At 42.9% G+C, this 21,422-nt stretch overlaps 1 protein-coding gene across 3 annotated transcripts; it reads left to right on the top strand.

Annotated features, from left to right (window-relative positions):
* The first annotated feature begins 708 nt into the window (after positions 1 to 708).
* Positions 709 to 16,299, top strand: tep1 (telomerase-associated protein 1). 3 transcript variants are annotated; one of them, XM_066680175.1, is made up of 33 exons: positions 709 to 833; positions 1,359 to 1,919; positions 2,198 to 2,335; positions 2,436 to 2,585; positions 2,790 to 2,954; positions 3,257 to 3,376; positions 3,527 to 3,592; positions 3,751 to 3,842; positions 4,230 to 4,387; positions 4,481 to 4,590; positions 4,709 to 4,787; positions 4,988 to 5,177; positions 5,932 to 6,181; positions 7,237 to 7,389; positions 7,472 to 7,543; positions 8,107 to 8,228; positions 8,377 to 8,448; positions 8,549 to 8,659; positions 8,744 to 8,849; positions 9,570 to 9,694; positions 9,773 to 9,872; positions 10,226 to 10,381; positions 10,502 to 10,717; positions 11,013 to 11,063; positions 11,175 to 11,298; positions 11,824 to 11,957; positions 13,135 to 13,256; positions 13,893 to 14,033; positions 14,564 to 14,663; positions 14,802 to 15,162; positions 15,250 to 15,332; positions 15,607 to 15,711; positions 15,936 to 16,299. In XM_066680175.1, exons 2-33 carry the CDS (start codon positions 1,416 to 1,418, stop codon positions 16,050 to 16,052), a joined length of 4,593 nt encoding a protein of 1,530 aa, XP_066536272.1. In that variant the 5' UTR covers positions 709 to 833; positions 1,359 to 1,415; the 3' UTR covers positions 16,053 to 16,299. The 3 variants fall into 3 exon arrangements, with proteins under 3 accessions (XP_066536272.1, XP_066536273.1, XP_066536271.1); XM_066680176.1 differs by having other exon boundaries at positions 3,745 to 3,842; XM_066680174.1 differs by lacking the exon at positions 709 to 833 and adding an exon at positions 845 to 921 and having other exon boundaries at positions 3,745 to 3,842.
* The last annotated feature ends 5,123 nt before the right edge of the window (positions 16,300 to 21,422 follow it).

Genomic DNA, 21,422 nt, shown 5'->3' with positions numbered 1-21,422 from the left:
AACTTTATAAACCAGACACTGGCTCTGATGAAACAGTGAAGCCAACTCCTCAGTAAGGAAAGTAGCTTTTGGCTGTTGTATTATTATTATTGTTGTTATTCATTCATTCATTATCTGTAACCGCTTATCTAATTCAGGGTCGCAGTGAGCCCACCTGGAATCACTGGGCGCAAGGCAGGAACACACCCCAGAGGGGGGCCCAGTCCTTCACAGGGCAACACAGACACACATTCAAACCTAGGACACTTGGAGTCGCCAATCCACCTACCAACGTGTGTTTTTGGACTGTGGGAGGAAACCGGAGCACCCGGAGGAAACCCACGCAGACACAGGGAGAACACACCAACTCCTCACAGACAGTCACCCGGAGCAGGAAACGAACCCACAACCTCCAGGTCCCTGGAGCTGTGTGACTGCGACACTACCTGCTGCGCCACCGTGCCGCCAATTATTATTATTATTATTATTATTATTATTATTATTATTATTATTATTATTATTATTATTATTATTATTATTATAGTAGAGATATGTGCTTTTAACCGCGGTGGCGAACATTCAAAATAAAAGTTTGCGGGAAAAAACCCAACTTTCTGTGGCTTTTTTTTTTTTGAGAGGAGTGGAGGGTAGCTCCCTTCCCCCGCCTCCTTCCTCACCCCCGCGATTCCTGCGACAACGGTTACAGAAAGGCATTTCAGTATTACGACTTTCTAATGGACCGTGTCTCCTCCCAGGCTGCCGTACAGAGATATATTTGGTGGATTACGGTAAGCAGGAGTGCGCTTCCAGTTTCGGGAAGTGGGATTCATTACCCGAAATCCCTCAGCTGAGAGGTGAGTGCACACTCCTCACGACACACACTTGACACTGACACTCCAGGGGTCATTCTGGTCAGTCTCCAGGCTCTGACCGTCACAGGAGGTCGGACACTAGCACTCTGTTTACCTCTTGTGTCTTTTTAAATCTGTAGAATGCAATCCACTGTCAGCCACACCAGTGGTCAAATGTCCTCAGTGGTCAGTCTGATGGTCAGACTGCAGTAGATATTCAGTAAAAACTGTTAAAGTTGTCAGTTTGTTTTATTTGTGCTGCACTGTTGTAACAACTGCCACACTGTAGGAAGAACAAAGGTCTTTGACACACCTTCATTCAGCTGCAGTTAACAGAGATTGGCCTGAGACTCTGACTCAAACCCCAGAGACACAACTGAGACTCAGACTCCAACCCCAGAGATTTGTGCCTTGAATTAGAGTCAGACTCGACTCGAGCGATGTCTTTTTTGTATAAAGATCAAGTTTTGTCTGAAGCACAGTGTGAAAATGAGAAAGTAACCTCCATTTCTTCCCTTTAATTTCCAGCTGTGGACAGTAACCCCTTCCTCCATGAGATGATCTGACCTCTCACTGACTTCAGAAATGAAGCCTCTGACTCTGTTTCAGTCAGAACCTCAGTGCGGGGTTCTCTCCAGGACTTCTGCCTCCAGACTGGAGAACCGTATCCTGACCCAGTCCTCCTCCACCTCCTTCACCTCCTCCTCTTGTCCCGCTCTACAGCCGTCCGTCCTCTCGTCCACTCAGCTGAGGCAGGATCTCTTCCTTTTCACCTCCTCCTCCCTCTGTTCTTCTCACTCCCTCAGCACAATGCCTCCTACTGGAGCACCTCCTGCTGGAGAACATCTTTATGGTGGAAGTAGTTTTGGAGGACGTTCTGCTGAAGATCCCTGCACTGGAGAAGATCACGATGGAGACTTTTATGCAGGGGGCCATTCTGGTGGAGAACTGTCTTCTGGAAGAAGCTCTACTGGAGAACCCTCAGCTGGAGGAGGCTCTTATGATGGATGTTCCATTGGTTTTTTTGAAGAGGAACCAAGAAGAAAGAAAAAATCAGAGCAGGACGCTGTGTTCAGGGAGCCAACAGAGGTATGTGTTTTGTTCCTCTCCTCTGATGTTGTTCTTCTTTTCTTTTCTGGGGTCCTTCTTCTCTTCTGTTCTTCTCTTCTCTCGTGTTCTTCTCTTCTGTTCTCCCCTCGTGTTTTTCTTTGCTGATGTTCCTCTTCTCTGTCTTTACTCATTCTTAATGTATTTATCTGGAAACTGTACTTGAAGCTCATCTTTAGTTTTAAATGATGTCTTTAACATCAGAAGCAGTTATAATGCTCCTGTTGGCCAGTCCCTAATTTGAATGTGTTAACGAACAGACTTTGGATCGCGGGGAACCAATGGATCATTGGAGTAAAGGAGAAGACGTGAAGGAGTGGAGGATGGAGCTCCGTGAAGACTTTGAGGAGCTTGTGTCAGACTTTAATGAAGAAGATGAATTACTGAAAGAGAAGAAAGTGAGTTTCAGTCACGGCTACAGTACAACATCAGTCTTTCTCCAGTTCTCCTCCCTTTTTGATTAATCTCTCTCTCTCTCTCTCTCTATCTCTGTGTCAGTATAAGCTCCTAAACCTGGTGTGCTGCTCTCTGGTGAATAAAAGCTGTTCTCCTGGACAGAAAGGCTGGGACGACAGGAAAAGTGCTTGGACAAAGATCCAGGACCTGGCAGAGGACATTACCTCCGCAGATCCAGAATTTCTGCTCAAGGTGGGTGTGTTTCTGTGTGTGTTTACTCTGTTTGATATTTCACCTTTCACTCAGTAGAGCCACACCTCCAAAGATTTCAAAGCATTTTCTGCTCAGAATAAATCCCCAACACATTCAGTGATGCTGTGGGCTGGGCCCTGGGGCTTTGAGTTTTCTCATCATCTTTATTATTTTTACTGGATGTTTATGTAATACTCTCCTCAGGTGGCTGTGTACAGTCAACATGAACTGAAGAAGCCAGAGATGGTCAGTTTTCTGCTGGCACTGGCTTCTCACCTGCCAAACGCCAAGCCGCACCTGAGGAGGTACTTTACTGCAGCAGTACTGCTGCCCTCTGATTGGCTGCAGGTTCCCAGTGTCTACAGGAAGGTGAGCTGGGCGTAAAATGGCTCTAAATAATCCACACAGTTGTTCTGACAGAGTGTAATACACTACAGGAAGAGTAGGTGGCGATATAATGCTCTATAATGTTCATATAATCTACACAGTCGTTCTGACAGAGTGTAATACACTACAGGAAGAGTAGGTGGCGATTTAACACTCTATAATGTTCATATGATCCACACCATTGTTCTGACAGAGTGTAATACACTACAGGAAAGGTAGGGGGTGCTATGGTTTCCAGCAGATATATAACTGTCTGATGTACTGAAGGCAAAGGTCTGTGTCAGTGTTTCAGCGCCGCTTTCCCCTCATGTCTGAGAAAATCTCTGGTTGAGAAATTCAAGCAGTTCAGCGTAGATCAGCTCAGCACCTTCAGCTCCAAGAGCGAGAGGAACTGCAGAGATATGGTATACACACACACAAACACACAAAAACAAATGCACACAAAAATATATAGTTGATCAGGCAGCTTTGTGTTCCTTCAATAAAGCAGTGGCTCTGTGAATGTGTGTATACGTGTGTGTGTGTGTGTGTGTGTGTGTGTGTGTGTGTTTCAGTCATCTGAAGTGTGTGAGAAATGGGCGAATCTCCTCAGAACTGACCCTGAGACCCTTCAGAAACAGGTGAGAGATCATCTTTCATCTTTATCTGCACACACTGCATTTCCACGTTTCTCTCTCTCGCTCTCTCTCTCTCGCTCTCTCTCTCTCTCTCTCTCTCTACCTACCTGTGTGAAGGAAGACCCTCTGTATAATTGTGTGTGTGTGTGTTTCAGCTACAGAAGGATCAGTGTGAATACAGTATGAAGAAGCTCATAAAACACCTCCACATCAAAGAGCCCGCAGAGTTGGTCATGAGTCTCCTGGGCAAGAAGTGTGTAATCCCATAACTCTATCACCAGTACAGTCTTTAGAACTCAAAACTAAAGAATTTTACACTCCCAAACCCACATAATTTCTATAATCCAGTATCTCTGTAATCTCATATTTTCCTCATCTATAATCCTCTCTTTCTCTCTCTCTCTCTCTCTCTCTCTCTCTCTCTCTCTCTTTGTGTATATATATATATATATATATATATATATATATATATATATATATGTATATGTATATGTGTGTGTGTGTGTGTCATAATCCTCTAAAAACATAACTTTATAATCTGTATCTTTATAAACATCTAATGGTGTAATCCCTGATAATCCTGTGATAACTTCGCAAACCCAAACTTGACATCTCACATTTTGTGTGTGTGTTTGTGTAGGTACCCTGCTGATGTACAGGCCTTTGAGAGCAGTGGTCTGCCTGGTGTGTGGCAGAGTGAGCGTGCTGGTCGCAGAATGAAGCTGAAAAAGCCGGAGACGTGGCGCAGCTCTCTGAGCCGAGAGGGAGATACAGCTGAGACCTGGGAGAAACTCATAGGTCTCAAATAAAAAATGTATTCCCTTACCCTGAGTTTAGTCACTTGTCCATGGTCTGCTTGGGCCTGAGGTTTGTGTGTTTGTGTGTTCATAGACAGTGGTACTCTACCATTTGGGGTTTTTCTGAAGAACTTGAGGAAATTCATCACTCATGGCATCAGCTCCAAACACCACAACAAAGTCCTGAAACAACTCACATCAGAGGTGACCATTCACCTCCGTTCATCTCCATTCACATTCATTTAAGTACATTTAACTATTTAACTCCATTCATCTCCATCCATCTCCATTCTGCTCACATCCTGTGTGTGTGTTGTTCCAGTCGGCCGTGTTCCAGAGTGAGCTGCTCCCTCTGAGTTTCCTCACTGCGTATAAAGCCATTTCACAGCTCAGTAGATTTGGTGAGTTCCTTTTATGTTTTCTTTGATCCTAACTAATGTTCCTCAGTGCAGAACTGGAGAACCAGCCTTTAGCCCTAGTGTGTGGATAAAAGACCCTGATCGTAGCACAGACTCCCTCTCCTCATCGTAGCACAGACTCTGTCTACCTCATCACGTCCTGATGGTGTGTGTGTGTGTGTGTGATATTCTTGTGTCTCCAGTTGACCCTGAGGTGAAGCTGGGCGACTCTAAGCTCATTCTGCTGGGAATTCTGAAGAAGATAAAGAGAAGCTCAAATTTCCAACGTCGAAAATGGCAAACTGAAGGCCGCCGCAGACTGAGGGCTGCGCTGGGAGTGCCGTTCATCTCCCGGCTTTATACGGTCAATCACAGAATCCTGAAGAGAGCTGGGTCAGTCCTTAAACACACACACACACACATCCTGAAAACTAATAGCCCTGTATCTGACTACATCATGTTCCCATCAGAACCTCTGAATAGTTCTTGATCTTAATGAAACGTCTGTGACCTGCTTTGGTCCAAACCTCACAAGCTCCACAGCAGCGTTCTCCCCCTGTGTAGACAGCCCTGTTCAGAACGCCCGCTTTCAGCGCCTGTTCCTTTAAATGATAATGAGCCGCTCGCTGTTCCCCCAGACCCCGAGCGCACAGCAGTGAGGAGCGAGGAGCAGAAGCTGTTTGTCAGCTGTTTTCACTCGGTTCTCTTTCTTCTCCATTCTGGTTTTCACTCAATGTTCTTATTTCTCTGCTACCGTTGTGTCTGTTTTGCTGCATTTAACCTCGTCTTTACACTCTCACAAAAATGTGGGTCCAGCGCTGTGACTAGACAGACTCAGACGAGGTGGCAGGGCAATTCTAAAGTCTCTGCACTTGACATCAGAAGCGGAGCAGAATCAGAACGTCTTGTTTTATCCCGTGTGTGTTGGTGGACTCCAGATCCACATATTAATGTGAATATGTCCCCTTTAAAATATGTTGTAACTTTGGAGGAACTGAAAACAAGTGACTGAATGCATTTGTTATGCTCTCGCTGTCGAGCTGAAAGATAGTTGAAGATCCGTAAAAGAAAGGATGGTGATGATGTTGATAAAGTTCATGTCAAATACACAAACATAAATTAATTCTCTTGTCTGTTGATTCCTCAGGCAGAGGAGGTTCAATCAGGAGCTGCTGGAGCGATACCTGGACGCTTTGATGAAGGCCGTCCAGATTTCCTGCAGATACAACATCCCTCTGATTCCTGGAAACACCCTGATCTGTGTCGAACGTTTCTATTGTGAAGATGAATGGGCAAAGGGGGAAAATATCTTTCTGCCCCCAGACCCTCCAGAGACCCCACAGGAGAACCTCTCAGAGTCCTCAGCCCAACCAGAGGAACCCAAGTCATATATTTCAGTGAGAACACATACAAAATTTCTTTTTTTATTTTAGATGTAGAAAAACCTTCAAAGAAGATTCATTTTGTTATCAAAAACTAAGATGAAATATATTCATCAATGACTTATTTTTCGAACTAAAACCAGACGAGAACTAAATAAAAATAATAATTTGGAGACAAATGATGACAAAATGTTTTGTATTTTTTATTGATGAGTAAAAATTAAATGATAACGTGAAAGACTGATGTCCTGTTATTTCTGATTTGAAAACATAAAATCATAAAGAAATAAAAACAGGAAAATGCTCTGTCTGTTTGCTGTTGCCAGTCTGACGATCATCAAAATGTATTTGTTGGGAGTCGCAACAAGCATCTGTGAGTTGCTCGTAGTAACTGTCAGCCAATGATTGATTCTTGGTTTCCTTCTGCAGTGACTTTGAACTTAAAATGTTAATGTTAAATGGATGAAAAATGTATTTGAAGAATACAAAATTGTCCATATACCTTCCATAATTTTGGATGTTAACATGTTCTTAAATCTAACATAATTTTCATAAAGCTTTTGTTTACGAAATTTAGTAATAAATAAGGCCTCCATCATTCATTCATTCATTCATCCATTGTCTGTAACCGCTTATCCAGTTCAGGGTCACGGTGGGCGCCCTGGAGGGCGTGTGCTTACTGCCCCCTAGTGTTTACTAGTCTGTGTGCAAATGTGTTTCATCGCACGGATTGGGTTAAATGCGTGGAACCAATTCCTTTGTGTGCAGCACCATGGCCAATAAAGTGATTATAATTCTAATTAAGGTATCTTTAAGAGTATCTATAAGAATGTTTTTAATATAATGGACTAAATAATTGACTAAAGTATTTTTAGATTTCATTGACCAAAAAAATAGACTGATGATGTATCAGGGTCTTAAAGGTCGTCCCTGTAACTTATCTCCAAGGGGCAAGAGGACACTCAGAAACAAGGGGGGATAAATAATGGGATTCAACCTAATATCATCACAATAAGCCGAATACGACGAGAGTAAGGGGGTCTTTAACTGTCTGTTCCCCTGTGTTTCAGACTCAGAAAGCTGCTGTGCTCTTAGCCATGATGTTGAGACAGGGATGCGAGCACTCTCAGGTCCTGGTGATGACCAACATGGGGCTTCAAGAAGCTCCAGTAGAGTCGGACAACCTTTTGGAGAGTGTGATGGACACGATGAAGATGGTGAAGGTCAGACCTCTCTTTTGTATGTGTTTTAGTACACTCTAAAGCCATTTGGAATCAGTAATTCTTCCTCGTTTTGTTTTTCTAGGCGATGTCTTCTAGCGATAATTGGACAAGCCCCCGTATCTTCTTCTCCAAACTAATCCAGGAAAAGATGAAGGTGTGGTCAATTTCTCCTCTAATCAGACATGTCCACTGACTCGACTTCAGCTAATTTTGCTTTAGTTCAAACATGTTCAGTCTTAGTCTCTTGACTAAAATGTGGAGTTTTCTATTAAAGGGGACATCTACGATTGTAGGGGAAATGCAATTCTCTTTGGTTGTTTAAACTAAACGTAAACTTTATCCAGTTCAGGGCAGCGGTGGGTCCGGAGCCTACACAGAATCACTGGGCGCAAGGTGGGAACACACCCTGGAGGGGGCGCCAGTCCTTCACAGGGCGACACTCACTCACACATTCACTCACACCTACGGACACTTTTGTGTCTCCAATCCACCTACCAACGTGTGTTTTTGGAGCATGGGAGGAAACCGGAGCACCTGGAGGAAACCCACGCAGACACAGGGAGAACATGATCTCCACATTAATGTGTTCATAATATTTCACTTCACAGACACACACTGTTTGCTCACTGGGTTAGATTTAGGAGCTTCCTTCATTTGTTTGTAAACAGTGACCTGTCTCCACCTCTTTCATCATGTCTCCTGTGTGTTTTTCTACAGGTGGATAATATAATCACTGTCAGTGATTCCTGGCCAGATTCAGAATTTCTCATGGAAGTGGACAGTTTTCGGAAGCGCTCCAGCTGTGTCACTCCTGTGATTAATGTGGTCTTCAGATATGTGTGAGTCGAATTGGATGCATTTTCTTACCAAAGATGATGGGAATTTTACACCAGGTTTCTGTCTCTTCAGACAGAGTGGTGCTGATGTTTCTGCTGTTTCTGTGGACCCTGTGTTACGAGGTCACTTTCTTCTCTCATTTTCTTTCAGCCCTGAGTACAGTAAAGAAAGCCATGATCCTCACACTGTGTATCTGCACCGCTTCACTAAACACGTCCTGAAGTGAGTCCACATCTCATTCCTCTTTGACTTTGAGAAAGTGTGCGGTCCAGTGCTTCTGGTTCTGTTTTAATGATCTGAATGTGTGTGTGTGTGTGTGTAGGTTTATTTCATTGCGAGGTTCCTCCAGGTTCTTGGAGCACGTGGAGAACATGGACAAACTTCACAGCATCCCTCCACCAGTAGGAGATAAACTTAGGACACCAGAGTTCAGGTAACACTCTCTCACACACACACACACACATACACACACAGTGTTGATTGGTGTATTGTATGCATTATTTCCTGGTGTGTCCAGTTTAACAAAGGCACCATCCTGTCTGGCTCTGAGTTTGCTTGAGGATGAGGTGGTTTTGGGGACGGAGCAGGGGACTCTGCACGTGTACAACACTGATACATTACAGGTAATAACACACACACACACACACACACACACACACAGGTAATATCACACCTAGAATCTATGCTTTATTTTCACTGTACAGGGCAGTGAAAATTGATCTCTGCATTTAGCTCATACGTTTCAGTAAAAACACACATATACAGACACTAGTGCACTAGGGGCAGTGAACACACACATTCACACATTCAGAGCAGCGGCCAGCCACCCACTGCGCCCGGACAGCAATAGAGGGGTTAGGTGGCTTGCTCAAGTGTTCATCAGATGTTGAGGGAATTTTCCTTTCAATCAAGAAGGTTAAAACAGCAGCCTTCGGGTCCCAGGTTTTGTTCACTCACCTTTATTCCACAGCTGCCAATGTGTAGTGAACAAACACTGAGCCATTTACACTAGACAGCTGTAAATATAGACCCCATGATGACAGTGCATAAATTTATGGTGTGGTCTTTTGAAGAGGTTCAAACTTGGCTCTTTTGCTGTTGTTGTGATTTCCAAAGCCTACTGTTCCTGTTAGAAACTGGGTTTTGACACGACACCCGATACATTTCGGTGGGGGAGCTGTGGGAGTGGGAAAAACAAGCAGGGAAAAGAGCGTAGAGCTGTGCTGAGGCGAGCCAATGCCATGCAGTGGAAAAGCACCATATAATATTTAAATGATTATTAATGTCTCAAGTAAAACTCCTGAATCTGAACCTGGGGGTCTGTATCCTTGTCTCTGAACCAGGAGGTGAGGTCACTGGTGAGCAGCTGTGATGGTGTGTGTGGGTGTGTGTTCCTGGATAAAGGTATTGTGTGTATCTCCTCCTGCAGTGGACAGGTGGAGGTGTGGGATGTTCACTCCGGCTCCAGGTAAGAGCTTCCTTTTTCATTTTAAACCATAAATTCTCATTTCTAAAACTATGTGTGTAATGAATATTATTCCCCCAGAACGGCACATCTGGATGCCCACTCAAGGAGAATCACAGGATGTGATGTCAGCTTGGACAGAGAGTTCTTTGCTACCGTCTCTCTGGATTTCAAACTGAAGGTCAAACCTGCTGGACCTTTTACAGTCTTTATTCTGATGTGTTTGTGGGGCAGCTTAGTTGGTTGTTTGTGTACTTTGATCTGAGTGTTGTTGCCATGGTTACAGGTGTATTACATATTTGTGTTGTGATCTGAGCATTGCTGCCGTGGTTACAATTATGGTATATATGTGTATTATGATCTGAGTGTTGTTGCCGTGGTTACAGGTGTAGCATATTTTATGTTGTGTTCTATGTGTTGTTGCTGTGGTTACTTGTATGGTATATTTCTGTGTTGGGATCTGATTGTTGTTGCCATGATTACAGGTGTGGTATAGTTCTGTTGGTAATGTGAGTGTTGTTGCTGTGGTTACAGGTGTGGCGTTGCCAGGAACTCCAGCAGGTGGCGTCCCTAGTCCAGCCCTCCACTCCGAACTGTGTGGCCTTTGATCCTGAGGGTGTTCTTGTGGCGGTGGGCTGCTGGGACGGGAGAGTGGGGGTGTGGGACTGGAAGAAAGGACAGAAACAAATGGTGAGGATGTAAAACTGACAAATACACATCTGTCGCTTGTGTTGTAAGTGTGTAAGAGTCTATAAGTATCTCTCTATTTCTTTCTCTCTCGCTCTCTGATCTTCTGTATCTTTCTCTCAGTCTCTCATAGGTCATCACTCATCCGTTCAGTGTGTGTTGTTCTGTCCCTCCTCCTCTTCTCTGCTGTGTTCAGGGAGTGTGGATGGAGAGTTGAGGTTGTGGTCAGCTTCTTCAGTGGCCTGCGTGTGGCACCACGGAGCTCACTGTGGCTCTGTGGAGGCCCTCAGCTTTCTGCCGGACGGAGAGACGCTGCTGAGTGCTGGACGAGACAGAAAGGTGAGAAACTGTTACTAATACATGGAGGGAGCATTGGACAGATGCCAAGGGCCCTAAACCCACCTTTTAGTAAAGTGCCTTTACTCAGATAAAAGTCTTGTTGAGTCTTAGTCTGAAACTCTGAGATCTTGAATCACTAAGAAAAAGTGGTCAGTGAAACCTCTCAGAACCTCCAGCATCTCTCAGAAACAGGATTGGAAATGTGGACCACTCTGTTCTTCTCTTTCTGGAATAGCACCAACACAACACACACGTGAACAACTTTCTTTTACAGGATTGTGTTTGTTTTCTCCAGGTCCAGTTGTGGTCGGCTGGTTTCGGACGCTTCGGTTCTGAGCTTCAGACGGTTTGGCTCATTTATATACATTGTTGTATACTAATTTAAGGTCTTAAGACACACTGTTGTTGATCTTCTAAGTGTCTCTCTCTCTCTCTCTCTCTCTCTCTCTCTCTGTAGGTGGAGAACCGTGGTCTTGTTTACTGTCACCGAGCTGCTGTAAGAGCCATAGCTATTGGACATCATGGACAATTGTACTCTGCGTCTGATGACCTCTCTCTCAGAGTGTGGAGGATAAGTAACAGTACAGACTTTTTTTAGCTGCTATTTATGTAGACATTAAAATTATTTATTTATAAAATAATAAGGACCCTATTATTGAGCCTTGAGGCACATCACACAATATTCACACATACTTTCACTTGGAGAGGTAACCTAGGAACAACTTTTAGGATGAAAGCTTTGTTGAATTTCTTTTTTGATGTTTAAATTCATTCATGATTTGTCCCTGAGCCAGTTAACATTATATGGACACACATGGGTTGAACATGGGCATAATGGATTCAAGTTGTGCAGTGCCCTGTCGGGTTAGTAAACGGGCTGCTGGTTGGGCTCGTGCACTGCCTATAACTATAACTGTATATATATGAGGTCCACGTATGGCCAGTGTGTACTGACTTCATTTTGAGAGATGCTGTTTTTCTGTGTGGCCGTTTAACCCATCCTGGTCCCATCACAGTCCCTAGAGGGCGCCAGCATTTCACCTCTGTAGACAGCCCACGTGAGCATGATGGGTGAGATGACTGTTTGTTTCTGATTGTATCCGTAGCATTGCGACTCAGACAGAAGGAGGTGTTGAGTGTTGTCTGTTTCCTGAAGAAACGGGAACTGTTGGTGTTTGGCTTCAGCTCTGGAAGATTAGAGATACGCCGCCGCAACTCCAAACTCATTTCCTCCAAACAGGTAGCTCACCGCTAATGACCACTGACTTAGAAACTCTACAAATGACTCTATAATAACCAATTAAGACTCTATAGAACACAACAGTTTATTTGACCTGATGAGTTTGCATAGTCTGAGCTGTGTACATCCCTATTTAATACAAAAACGGCTGCATTATCACACCAGTCCAATAGGGGGCCATCGTTCCTCTTAAAGAGAGACATCAAAATACCATGAAGAATGAGGGAAAAACAGAGGTTTAATCCCAAATCACTCCACACGTCCTGAAACGACTGAATCTAGATCTTAATAGTGCACTATATATTTCTAACACACATCATTTCTATTTATTCATCTGTGTGAATCTGAACTCTAGTTCTGTCTGTGTGTGTACAGTGTAGTTTATGACTGATGTAGTTCGCTGTAGAGGGAGTGAGGAGCTGTGTGTGTAGAGTGTAGTTTATGACCGATGTAGTTCACTGTAGAGGGAGTGAGGAGCTGTGTGTGCAGTGTAGTTTGTGACTGATGTAGTTTACTGTAGAGGGAGTGAGGAGTTGTGTGTACAGTGTAGTTTATGACTGATGTAGTTCACTGTAGAGGGAGTGAGGAGCTGTGTGTGTAGAGTGTAGTTTGTGACTGATGTAGTTTACTGTAGAGGGAGTGAGGAGCTGTGTGTACAGTGTAGTTTATGACTGATGTAGTTCACTGTAGAGGGAGTGAGGAGCTGTGTGTGTAGAGTGTAGTTTGTGACTGATGTAGTTCACTGTAGAGGGAGTGAGGAGCTGTGTGTGTACAGTGTAGTTTATGACTGATGTAGTTCACTGTAGAGGGAGTGAGGAGCTGTGTGTACAGTGTAGTTTATGACTGATGTAGTTCACTCTAGAGGGAGTGAGGAGCTGTGTGTGTAGAGTGTAGTTTATGACTGATGTAGTTCACTGTCAGGAGCTGAATCACGAGCTGTGTGATGTCAGAATTTCAGAAAAAAGTTTTCCTTGTCCATGTGAGAACAGAGACCATGCTGCTTTCACAGACCTCCACCTTGGAAAGAGTTAAGAGTCAAAAGTCAGTGACCTCCAGCTCTGTTTTCGTGTGAGCAGGCCTTAATAAATCTAAACACATTTTCATACATACTGTATTGAAGCTCTGTGTAAAATATAGTCTGAAATGTTATGTGTGTGTGTGTGTGTGTGTTTTGTAGGTGAATAACACCTTCATTCAAGCGGTGTGTGGTTTAAATGATGAACGGCTGGCTGTGGCCTGCAGTGACCGTTCAGTTGCCATCTGGAAACTTGAGATGGACCCTGAACACCACACTGCAGAGTAATTATCCTCATCATCACTATCATAATAACCTTTAATTACTCAGCAGTTACATTGTGGCACCTTCAGTCCACCTTAACAGGTTGCCTGAGGTTCACCTAAAAGGATCCAGCACTTTTATTCTGTGGCTTGCTTAAATGCTGCAGCAGGTAACTGTAGCATATGGTAGACCGAAGGCACCATAGTATCACTGCTTGATCATTTAAGGTGGAATGCAAGCAATAGAATATAACCACCGCATAATTGATGTGGACCACAGCCAACACAGTGTACTATACAATTTAAGGTGGAAGGCAGTCAAAAGTACACAAATCCTAGATTATTTAATGTGGACCAGAGACAACAGAATCTAACTAAATAACTGTTTAATGTGGAGAGGAATAGTAAAAGAAGTAGATCTTTGTTTTCTATAAAGATGGAGAAACACACTGCTCTGTGCTCCCTGAATGAACTTGATTATGCTCCATGGAGTGGGTCCACTGCATGGGGCAACCATGTTTAAAAGTGGTTTAGTGGTTTGTAAAAGTCTCGGACACTTCCAGGCAACTAGATGTCCGAGTAACGGGAAGAACACGGCTGTGTAATGTAGAGCAGCTAAAAGTCTGAACTTTATTTTGTTTTTGCTTCGGTCTGTAGCTTGTCCAAGGTGTGTTTGTATTCTCTGGAGTTTCCCGTGTCTTACCTGCTCAACACCAACGTCCTGCTGGGGGTGTGTATCGACTCCAGTATCGTGGACATCTGCTCAGCGAACGACAGTTTCAGCAAAACTATTAACACGTACGTGTGGTTTACTGTCATAATGGAATAGCTATCAGTTTCCTTTTGCTAGCTGCAAGTTGTCATCACTGGGCACAAGGCTGGAACACACCCTGGAGGGGGCGTCAGTCTTTCACAGGGCGACACACCTACCAGTGTGTGTTTTTGGAGCGTGGGAGGAAACCGGAGTACGCTGACACCGGGAGAACATTGCGACTAGTTATTAGATATATTCACGCTGTGTTAATCTGAGTGGTCCATGGCTGGTTTAACTGCATCCAATTAGTGTCACATCACGTAAACACAAGTGTAAGTGAGTGAAACAAATAGGTGCCAAGTCCCTCACACCAGTAAATACATAAAAGAAAATACAAAATAATTAACGTACACCATGTACACAATACTACAATGTTAACATATATAAAGTGTTATTTATGCAAATGTATACATTACATTTACAGTTTACATATGGATGTTGCAAGACTTAGATTTGGTCATTCCAAAAGTAGTGTGACAAATAAATACTAGTGGTGGTGTTGTTGTTGTTGCAGCTGGAGTCATGACACATACCCTCTAGGAGTTGAGAAAAATGATGCAAAGAGTCTGTGGGTTCTGACAGAATGCAACTGTAAGCTCAAGCTCATCTTTGTTGTGAGTACAGAAAAATGCAGCATTTTCATTAATTCATTCTGTTTTTTCATTCATTCATTCATTCTGTAACCACTTCATCTGGTTCAGGGTTGTGGTAGGTCCAGGGCCTACTCAGAATCACTCTTCTGTTTCCCGCAGATCTCCGCAAACATTAATCAATTCTGGAGAGATGCTTTTTTTGACCTTTTCCTCGGAGAGGGGACAGACAGCGAAGACTCAGACTCGGACTCGGAACGTTCACGTGAGGAACCGTTTGAAGAACCAGGTGAGAAAACATCAGAGGAACCAAATGAAATGTGTGCAGAACTACATGAAGAACGATGTGAGGAAGCACCTGAGGAACCTCATGAAGAACCAAGTAAGGAACCAGGTGAGAAACCACATAAAGAACATCATGAGGAACCATGTGAAGAAATGGACCATGAGGAACGGTGTGAGAAATCTTGTGAGAAGGAGAAACCCAGGAAGGTCTGCATTACAGCTGCAGCCATGGACCAAGGTACCTCCCTCTATCTAGAACCTAGTGTTAATCATTATTAGAACCTCTCCTCAGAGCTGGTTCTCACTGTGTTCTCTCTGTTCTCAGGGTTCATCGTGTGTGGAGACGCCAAGGGCTTCATCTGGACCAACGAGCCCCCGAGTCTTAACACCTGGCGCCAGAAAAGACGAGTAAGACTCTGTTAATACCATTTTTTTAAAACAGTGAATGTAGATTTAGGCCCCGCCTCTATCTCCACCCATCCCTCCACCACTCTTCAGTTGAGTTCCTCAGGTGTGTGAGGTATGTAACCCTGTCTGTATGAATCCGTGTTTCTGAGACTGTTTGGAACGCTGCAGTTTTAGCACAAACACCACCAAACACAAACTATCATATAAACATTATCATAAAAACACTGTTTGCAAATTTATGGTGGTAAAAGTGTGTGCGTGTGTGTGTGTGTAGGCTCACAGTGACCAGGTCAGTGTTCTGCGTCTCACTGATCAATTCATTATCTCTGCGTCACACGATGGAGCCATTAAACTCTGGAACAAAATCACACTCAAACAGGTGACTTCACTTCTGTTCACATCATTTTAATTCACTTCTTTTCAATTCACTTCACTTTAATCACATTCCCTCTAATTTCTTTCACTTCACTTCTTTTTCAGATGTTTAATTTGACTTAACTTTAATTCACTTCACTTCATCTTAATTTCACTTTATTTCAGTAACCATCTAGATCTGTACAGTGTGGTGGGGTCTCCCCTGAGCCCCTCTCTCTCTCTCCACAGGTGGGTGTGTTTGTGGGCGGAGCTCCAGTGGAGGTGTGTGAGGTGTGTGAGGACGGCAGGCGAATGGTGTGTGGAGACACGATTGGAGAGATCTACTTCCTGTCCTGGACACATTGATACACAAACACAAAGAAAACACACACACAAACACTATACATAAAAACACTACACAAACACTAAACATTCACACACTACAGGAACACACACACTCCAGACTAATTTCACTATAATCTCTTTTGTCCTGGTGGCACTTCATGAAGCAGTTAATCAGATAACTCCTGATGCTGCATTAGCTCATCGCTTCGGGTTTGTGATGGTTTACGGTTTGAATTGTGCTGACTTATGTGTGAAATGTAACAGGATTAAAGGCTTAACAAAGTATTTTTTTTGACTGGAGTGCACCTGTGCCTTAATTTGTCATTGTTATTCAGTATGAGCTTCCTCACACTTTGCTCTGATCTGTTTGCACGTTGGAAAGTTCTGGAGTTTGTACACAGTCCTGGTTCAGTAGTTGAGGAAACTAAGGGTCTCCGTCTGAATTGGCTCAATATTTCTCACCATGTGTCGCAGTCTGAGCCACAGCCGAGAACCGAGATGATGTTGCTCTATTCCTGCTCCACAGGGGGGTAACACTGACTTATTTTTGCTGTTTCAGTTACAACGGTAAGGAATTCATTTCAGTGCCAAATCTGATATTTTTCTCCACCCTATGTAGTGCATAATGTAGATCATAATATACACAATATATGCTCTGTGTTGAATAGCTTCAGCACTCTCTGGCTAATATTTAGTTCACTGTGTGTAGTTTTCATTTTATAGTCTGAAGTGGACTATGTAGGGAGTAGGGCACTATTTGGGATAGTTTAGATTAACCAGGTTTGGGATTTCCTCAAATAAGTGTTTAAGACAAATCACCTTTTGCAGATTTAAATGAACTGTACGTCAGTTTGAGCATCAGGTGTTGCTTTATTTACAAAGTGGTTATTGTTATGGAAAATTAATCTACATATAACCAGGAAGGAAGATCGAAAGATCAATGCTCAGAGAATTCTTTGGGGAGAACAAAGGAATAAGACACACAATCAAAGATTCTCTCTTATCTCTCAAGTTTATTGAACAAAATCAAGTCATATATATAGGGCCTCAGTCCCTTATTGGTTCCTCATTATCTCCAACTTTATAGTTGCCAGGGAGAAATGGTGAGAACGTCCTTCGGTTGTTGACTGCCTTCCTTCTAATCTGCTCAGCACCTTTCTCCCACAGGTCACCGTAACCACACAATGCAATAAGTCCCTTCACCTTCGAGCACTAAGGCCTACATAATTTAGTAAGAATCAACCAAGATTAATCAAACCCCATATATTATGTCGTTAGTTATTATCAATCATTACTCATTAGTGTTAATCTGCATTTTTACATTACAGTTATGTGTGAAAAATCTATAGAAACTCTTTGTTTATCTACTAAAGTTAAACTGGACTAGGAACATATGAATAATAAGAGCTTCTCTGAGACAGTGGCATCACCAACAACCCCACATCAGCTGGCGGTAGGCCTTGTCCTGCTGTATTTTGGAGAACGTTTTCTACAGCGGGAAGAGCAGATGTCCACTGAAGGAGCTGTGGTGGTGGGCGCCGTTGTCGAACATCCAGGCTAAAGGGTAGAGACGGACAGAGATGCGGTCTCCTTTCTCCATAGACAGAGTCACACTGTTGGAGGAGCTGTACATACCAGATGGTTGTTCGGCATAGGTGGACATGATGTGATGATCATTTTTAAACAAACCCAATGTCAGAGAGCTTCCAGATTTTCCTTCTGCTTTGGAAGACACCCGGAAAACATAGACGCCCTTCAGAGGAGCCGTGAAAACCCCTGCAACAACAAACATCGGATAAATTTAGGGTAAATATTAAAGGGGACATATTCTACCTCTTTTTCAACAAGTTAGAATTGGTCTATGGCAGATACAAAACGTGTTTATGAAGTTCTTTGCACAAAATAACTCAGATATCACCAACTCTATTCTCACCAGTTTCAGTCCCTTTCCGAACAAGCCGTTTAAGGGCTGTCACGTTTATGCAAATAAGTTGTTGCTGGCCACACCCCACCCATGCATTTGTCTGATTCAGTAACAACTGCAGTCCTTAAGGTGGAATAGAACAAAAAGGAGCGAAGAGCTGTTTATTCTCCAGCTTTCAGCTTTGTGTCGCCTTAAATGATGCAGTAGTCTTGTCCAGGCACTGGTAACTGCTTCACGGTTTAAAGGTGTTTAACGAAAACATCAAATATGCGGGTTTTACTGCGATTGTGTGAAAATATTTAAGGTGGAACTGAAATTACCAAGAACTTAACACTTAGAAATAACTCATTTTTAAGGTGGAATGGAATAGTAAGGATCTAAGGCTGTACTGGTGAGTTTTGGGGAAGTTTAAGTGAGCTTCAAAGTTTGATTCATGACACTAAGGCTTTTAAGGTTGTGGAGAGCAGCTGCACACCACCTCATTCCCACAGCTTTGTATGTGGACTATTAACTAACCAACCTGGAGAAGAACAGTCACAGGTTTACCTCACTGCTGTTCTGCAGCTCAGTCTCGTGGAGTGTTTCTCCCCCTCTTTTCATTTCCTGAAGGACAGTTTCTCTTCATCTTCTGATGATACACAAACTCTCCCCAACCTGCCATCCCTGCTGCTCAGGTGTGAGTGAAATGCTCAAGGGCACCTCAGATGTGGATTGAGGGAGGAAGACCATGCTGTTCATTCACTCCCACCACCCCCAATTTTCTTGCCAAATGTGGGAATTGAACCAATGACATTTCAGGCCTAAACCCTCTTCTCTAACCATTAAACCAATGCTATCAGGTTATTACCTGTGCTATTATTGTAAGCCTCTCCGATGTTTGTAAACACATGTTTGTAGACAACTGTGGTTAATGTCTGAAAGGGTCCGAAGTTGGCGTGTCCTTGGGAGGAATCCAGCAGGAAGGTAGAGAACACCACCTTGTGGTCTGGAAGGGAAGAAACCAATTTGCTTTGGTCGGAACAAGTTAGTGTGTGAACAGAGAGAAGACTAACATGGGTGTGGGTTTACCCCCTTTACCCAGGAGGGGCAGAGGGCAAGGCAGTAGCTGAGTGAGCTGCAGCTTTGCCATGTGTATGGAGCTAAATCACTGTCAAGTATTTTAATATGTCAATTACATCATATATAAATTTTGTATATTTTATAGTTATCAGAAATTACATTTCATTAGTTAAAAATTGTGAGGTTTACCTTATCGCCATCATTTTCCCACTCAAATCTGCTAATATCTCTGCCTGCTCTAAAAAAACACAAACAGCATCTTCATAACAGTAATAATAATAATAATAATAATAATAATAAATCATTCCTTCACTGATTGTAAGTGCTTAATTATTTTTCAATGTCACAATAGGCCCAGGGCTAACAAAGGATACAGATGTTCAGTTTGTAACTGCAAAACTACAGAGTGACCTGTAATCTAGGTGTAGTGTTAAACAAGGGGGTGTTTTTAATGTTTGGGCTGATGGGTGTGTGTAATATGAGCTGGACATAAGGGAGAATTGTGTCATATCTCCAATCTCTGCACTACTTTAGATCAGAGCAATGGCTGCGACGAGAATTCTGGCTGGAAAAGCTGCTATTCTTTATTCCTAAGTAACCTAGTCTAAGGCTACGTTCACACAGTAGGCAAGTGGCCCAAATCTGGTCTGTTTCATCAGATGTGACATGTTTGTGTTAAAAAACAAAAGTGCTTTTTATGAAACAGATATTTGCTTTTCTCAGCGCCCGAATCCTCATCCTTTGCACATGCGGATCTGTTTAGGAGTGTGACCTGTTCAGACTGATGCCAGATATAGGTGACATTGTATAGAGAGCGTGAACCGCAGAACAAAAAACGGATTTGGGCCACTTTTACCTGCTGTGTGAATGTAGCCTAATTTCCTTCCAACTTTGATAGTATGGTAAAGGATAGGCATGGTAATACTTGCTGATGACAATACCAGCATGCAAAACAAAGATATGCTAATCTATACCCTTTTTGTTATATCTTTGAAGCCACTAAAACCCTCCTTTTAACCAAATACCTGTCTTGACTTTATTCATCTCCTTCATTTCCTTTTCCATGATTTCCATTTTCTTCTCCAGAGTTCTGATCTTGCTCAGTTCTTGGAGATTTTCCAAGCTTTCATGATCAGGATCCTGGACATTTGTGCCCAATACCAGCAGAAAAACAAGCAGCTTCAAATATGGAAAAAACAAACATCTTCACTTTTAAAACACCACTGAGGTGGTCTGGTTTATCTGCTCCACAGTGGTCATCTGTTTACAACCTAATAGATTTGAACTGTTTGGGTGACTGACAGAAGCTTTAAAGTCAGTGTTGTATTTTTGTAGGATCAATAAATTAACAATCATTAATGCAGAAACATTAAACATTGAATACTTGCTAAAGTATTCAAAGGGGGTTGCTAAATGACTGTTAAATTGTAACTAGGTTATTGCCATGGTACCCAGTGCTAAGATGTTGCTAAGTAGTTGATATTTTAATCATAAGTGGTTGCTAGGCTGTTGATATGGTATCCCAGGTAGTTGTTAAAGTGTGGCTAGGCAGTTGCTATTCCACTCCAGGTGGTTACTAAGGTGTTGCCATGTGGCTTTTAGGCTGTTACTATGGTGTTGATAATTGGTTTCAAGTTGGATGCTAGGCTGCAACTAAGCTGTTGCTATGGGATTTCAGATGGTTACTATTGTGCTGCTAGGCAGTTGCTATGGTATCCCATGTGGTTACTAAGCTGTGTTTATATCCCAGGTGGTTGCTAAGGTGTTTCTACATTGTTGCTATTGTGCAATTCTCTCTGGTTTGTTATCTTTCAGAAGATCCATGTCCTTTAAGGTGGAACAGTGTGTTTGAGAAGGGAAAAAAATGACTGTTGTTTGTACACGGCTAAAGTTTTTTATATGAATGTTTTATTCACTTTATTCCAGCACAAAATGCCAGGAATGCAGCAAATGGTGAGGAAACACGCTCAGAATTTTATAAAAGTGTTTTTTGAACGCTGCCTTTAAGGACTAAAGGAGAAAGAGAAAGGACAAAGAAGGCTGTGCTGTTTAGATTCAGGGGACGTTACCTGAGCCGAGGAGCTGGAGGGGTTCCTCCTGAAAATCCGCACTCCGCTCTGACAAAGAACATGGACGTGACTTACACATCATTTATAACTCAACACATCTGCATATTTACACTAACAGATAAAGAAAAGCATAGTGGATAAAGTCTTGACTTCAACTGGGCACATATCTATCACCATAGCAACCTTTACATGACAACACACGTCCTTTAATCACACAGTGTCACTGTTTACAACTACTCTGCTCTGAATCATCTGTCTCTTACTGAGTCACTGTCTGAGGGAAGCAGCAGGGGGCGCTGCACACTGTGAAAGCACTGTTATCTGCCCTAGCTTTGTTGA

This window comes from Hoplias malabaricus, chromosome 9, assembly GCF_029633855.1.
Source record: "Hoplias malabaricus isolate fHopMal1 chromosome 9, fHopMal1.hap1, whole genome shotgun sequence".
Taxonomy (NCBI): domain Eukaryota; kingdom Metazoa; phylum Chordata; class Actinopteri; order Characiformes; family Erythrinidae; genus Hoplias; species Hoplias malabaricus.
This window is presented reverse-complemented; position numbering and strand designations above follow the sequence as displayed.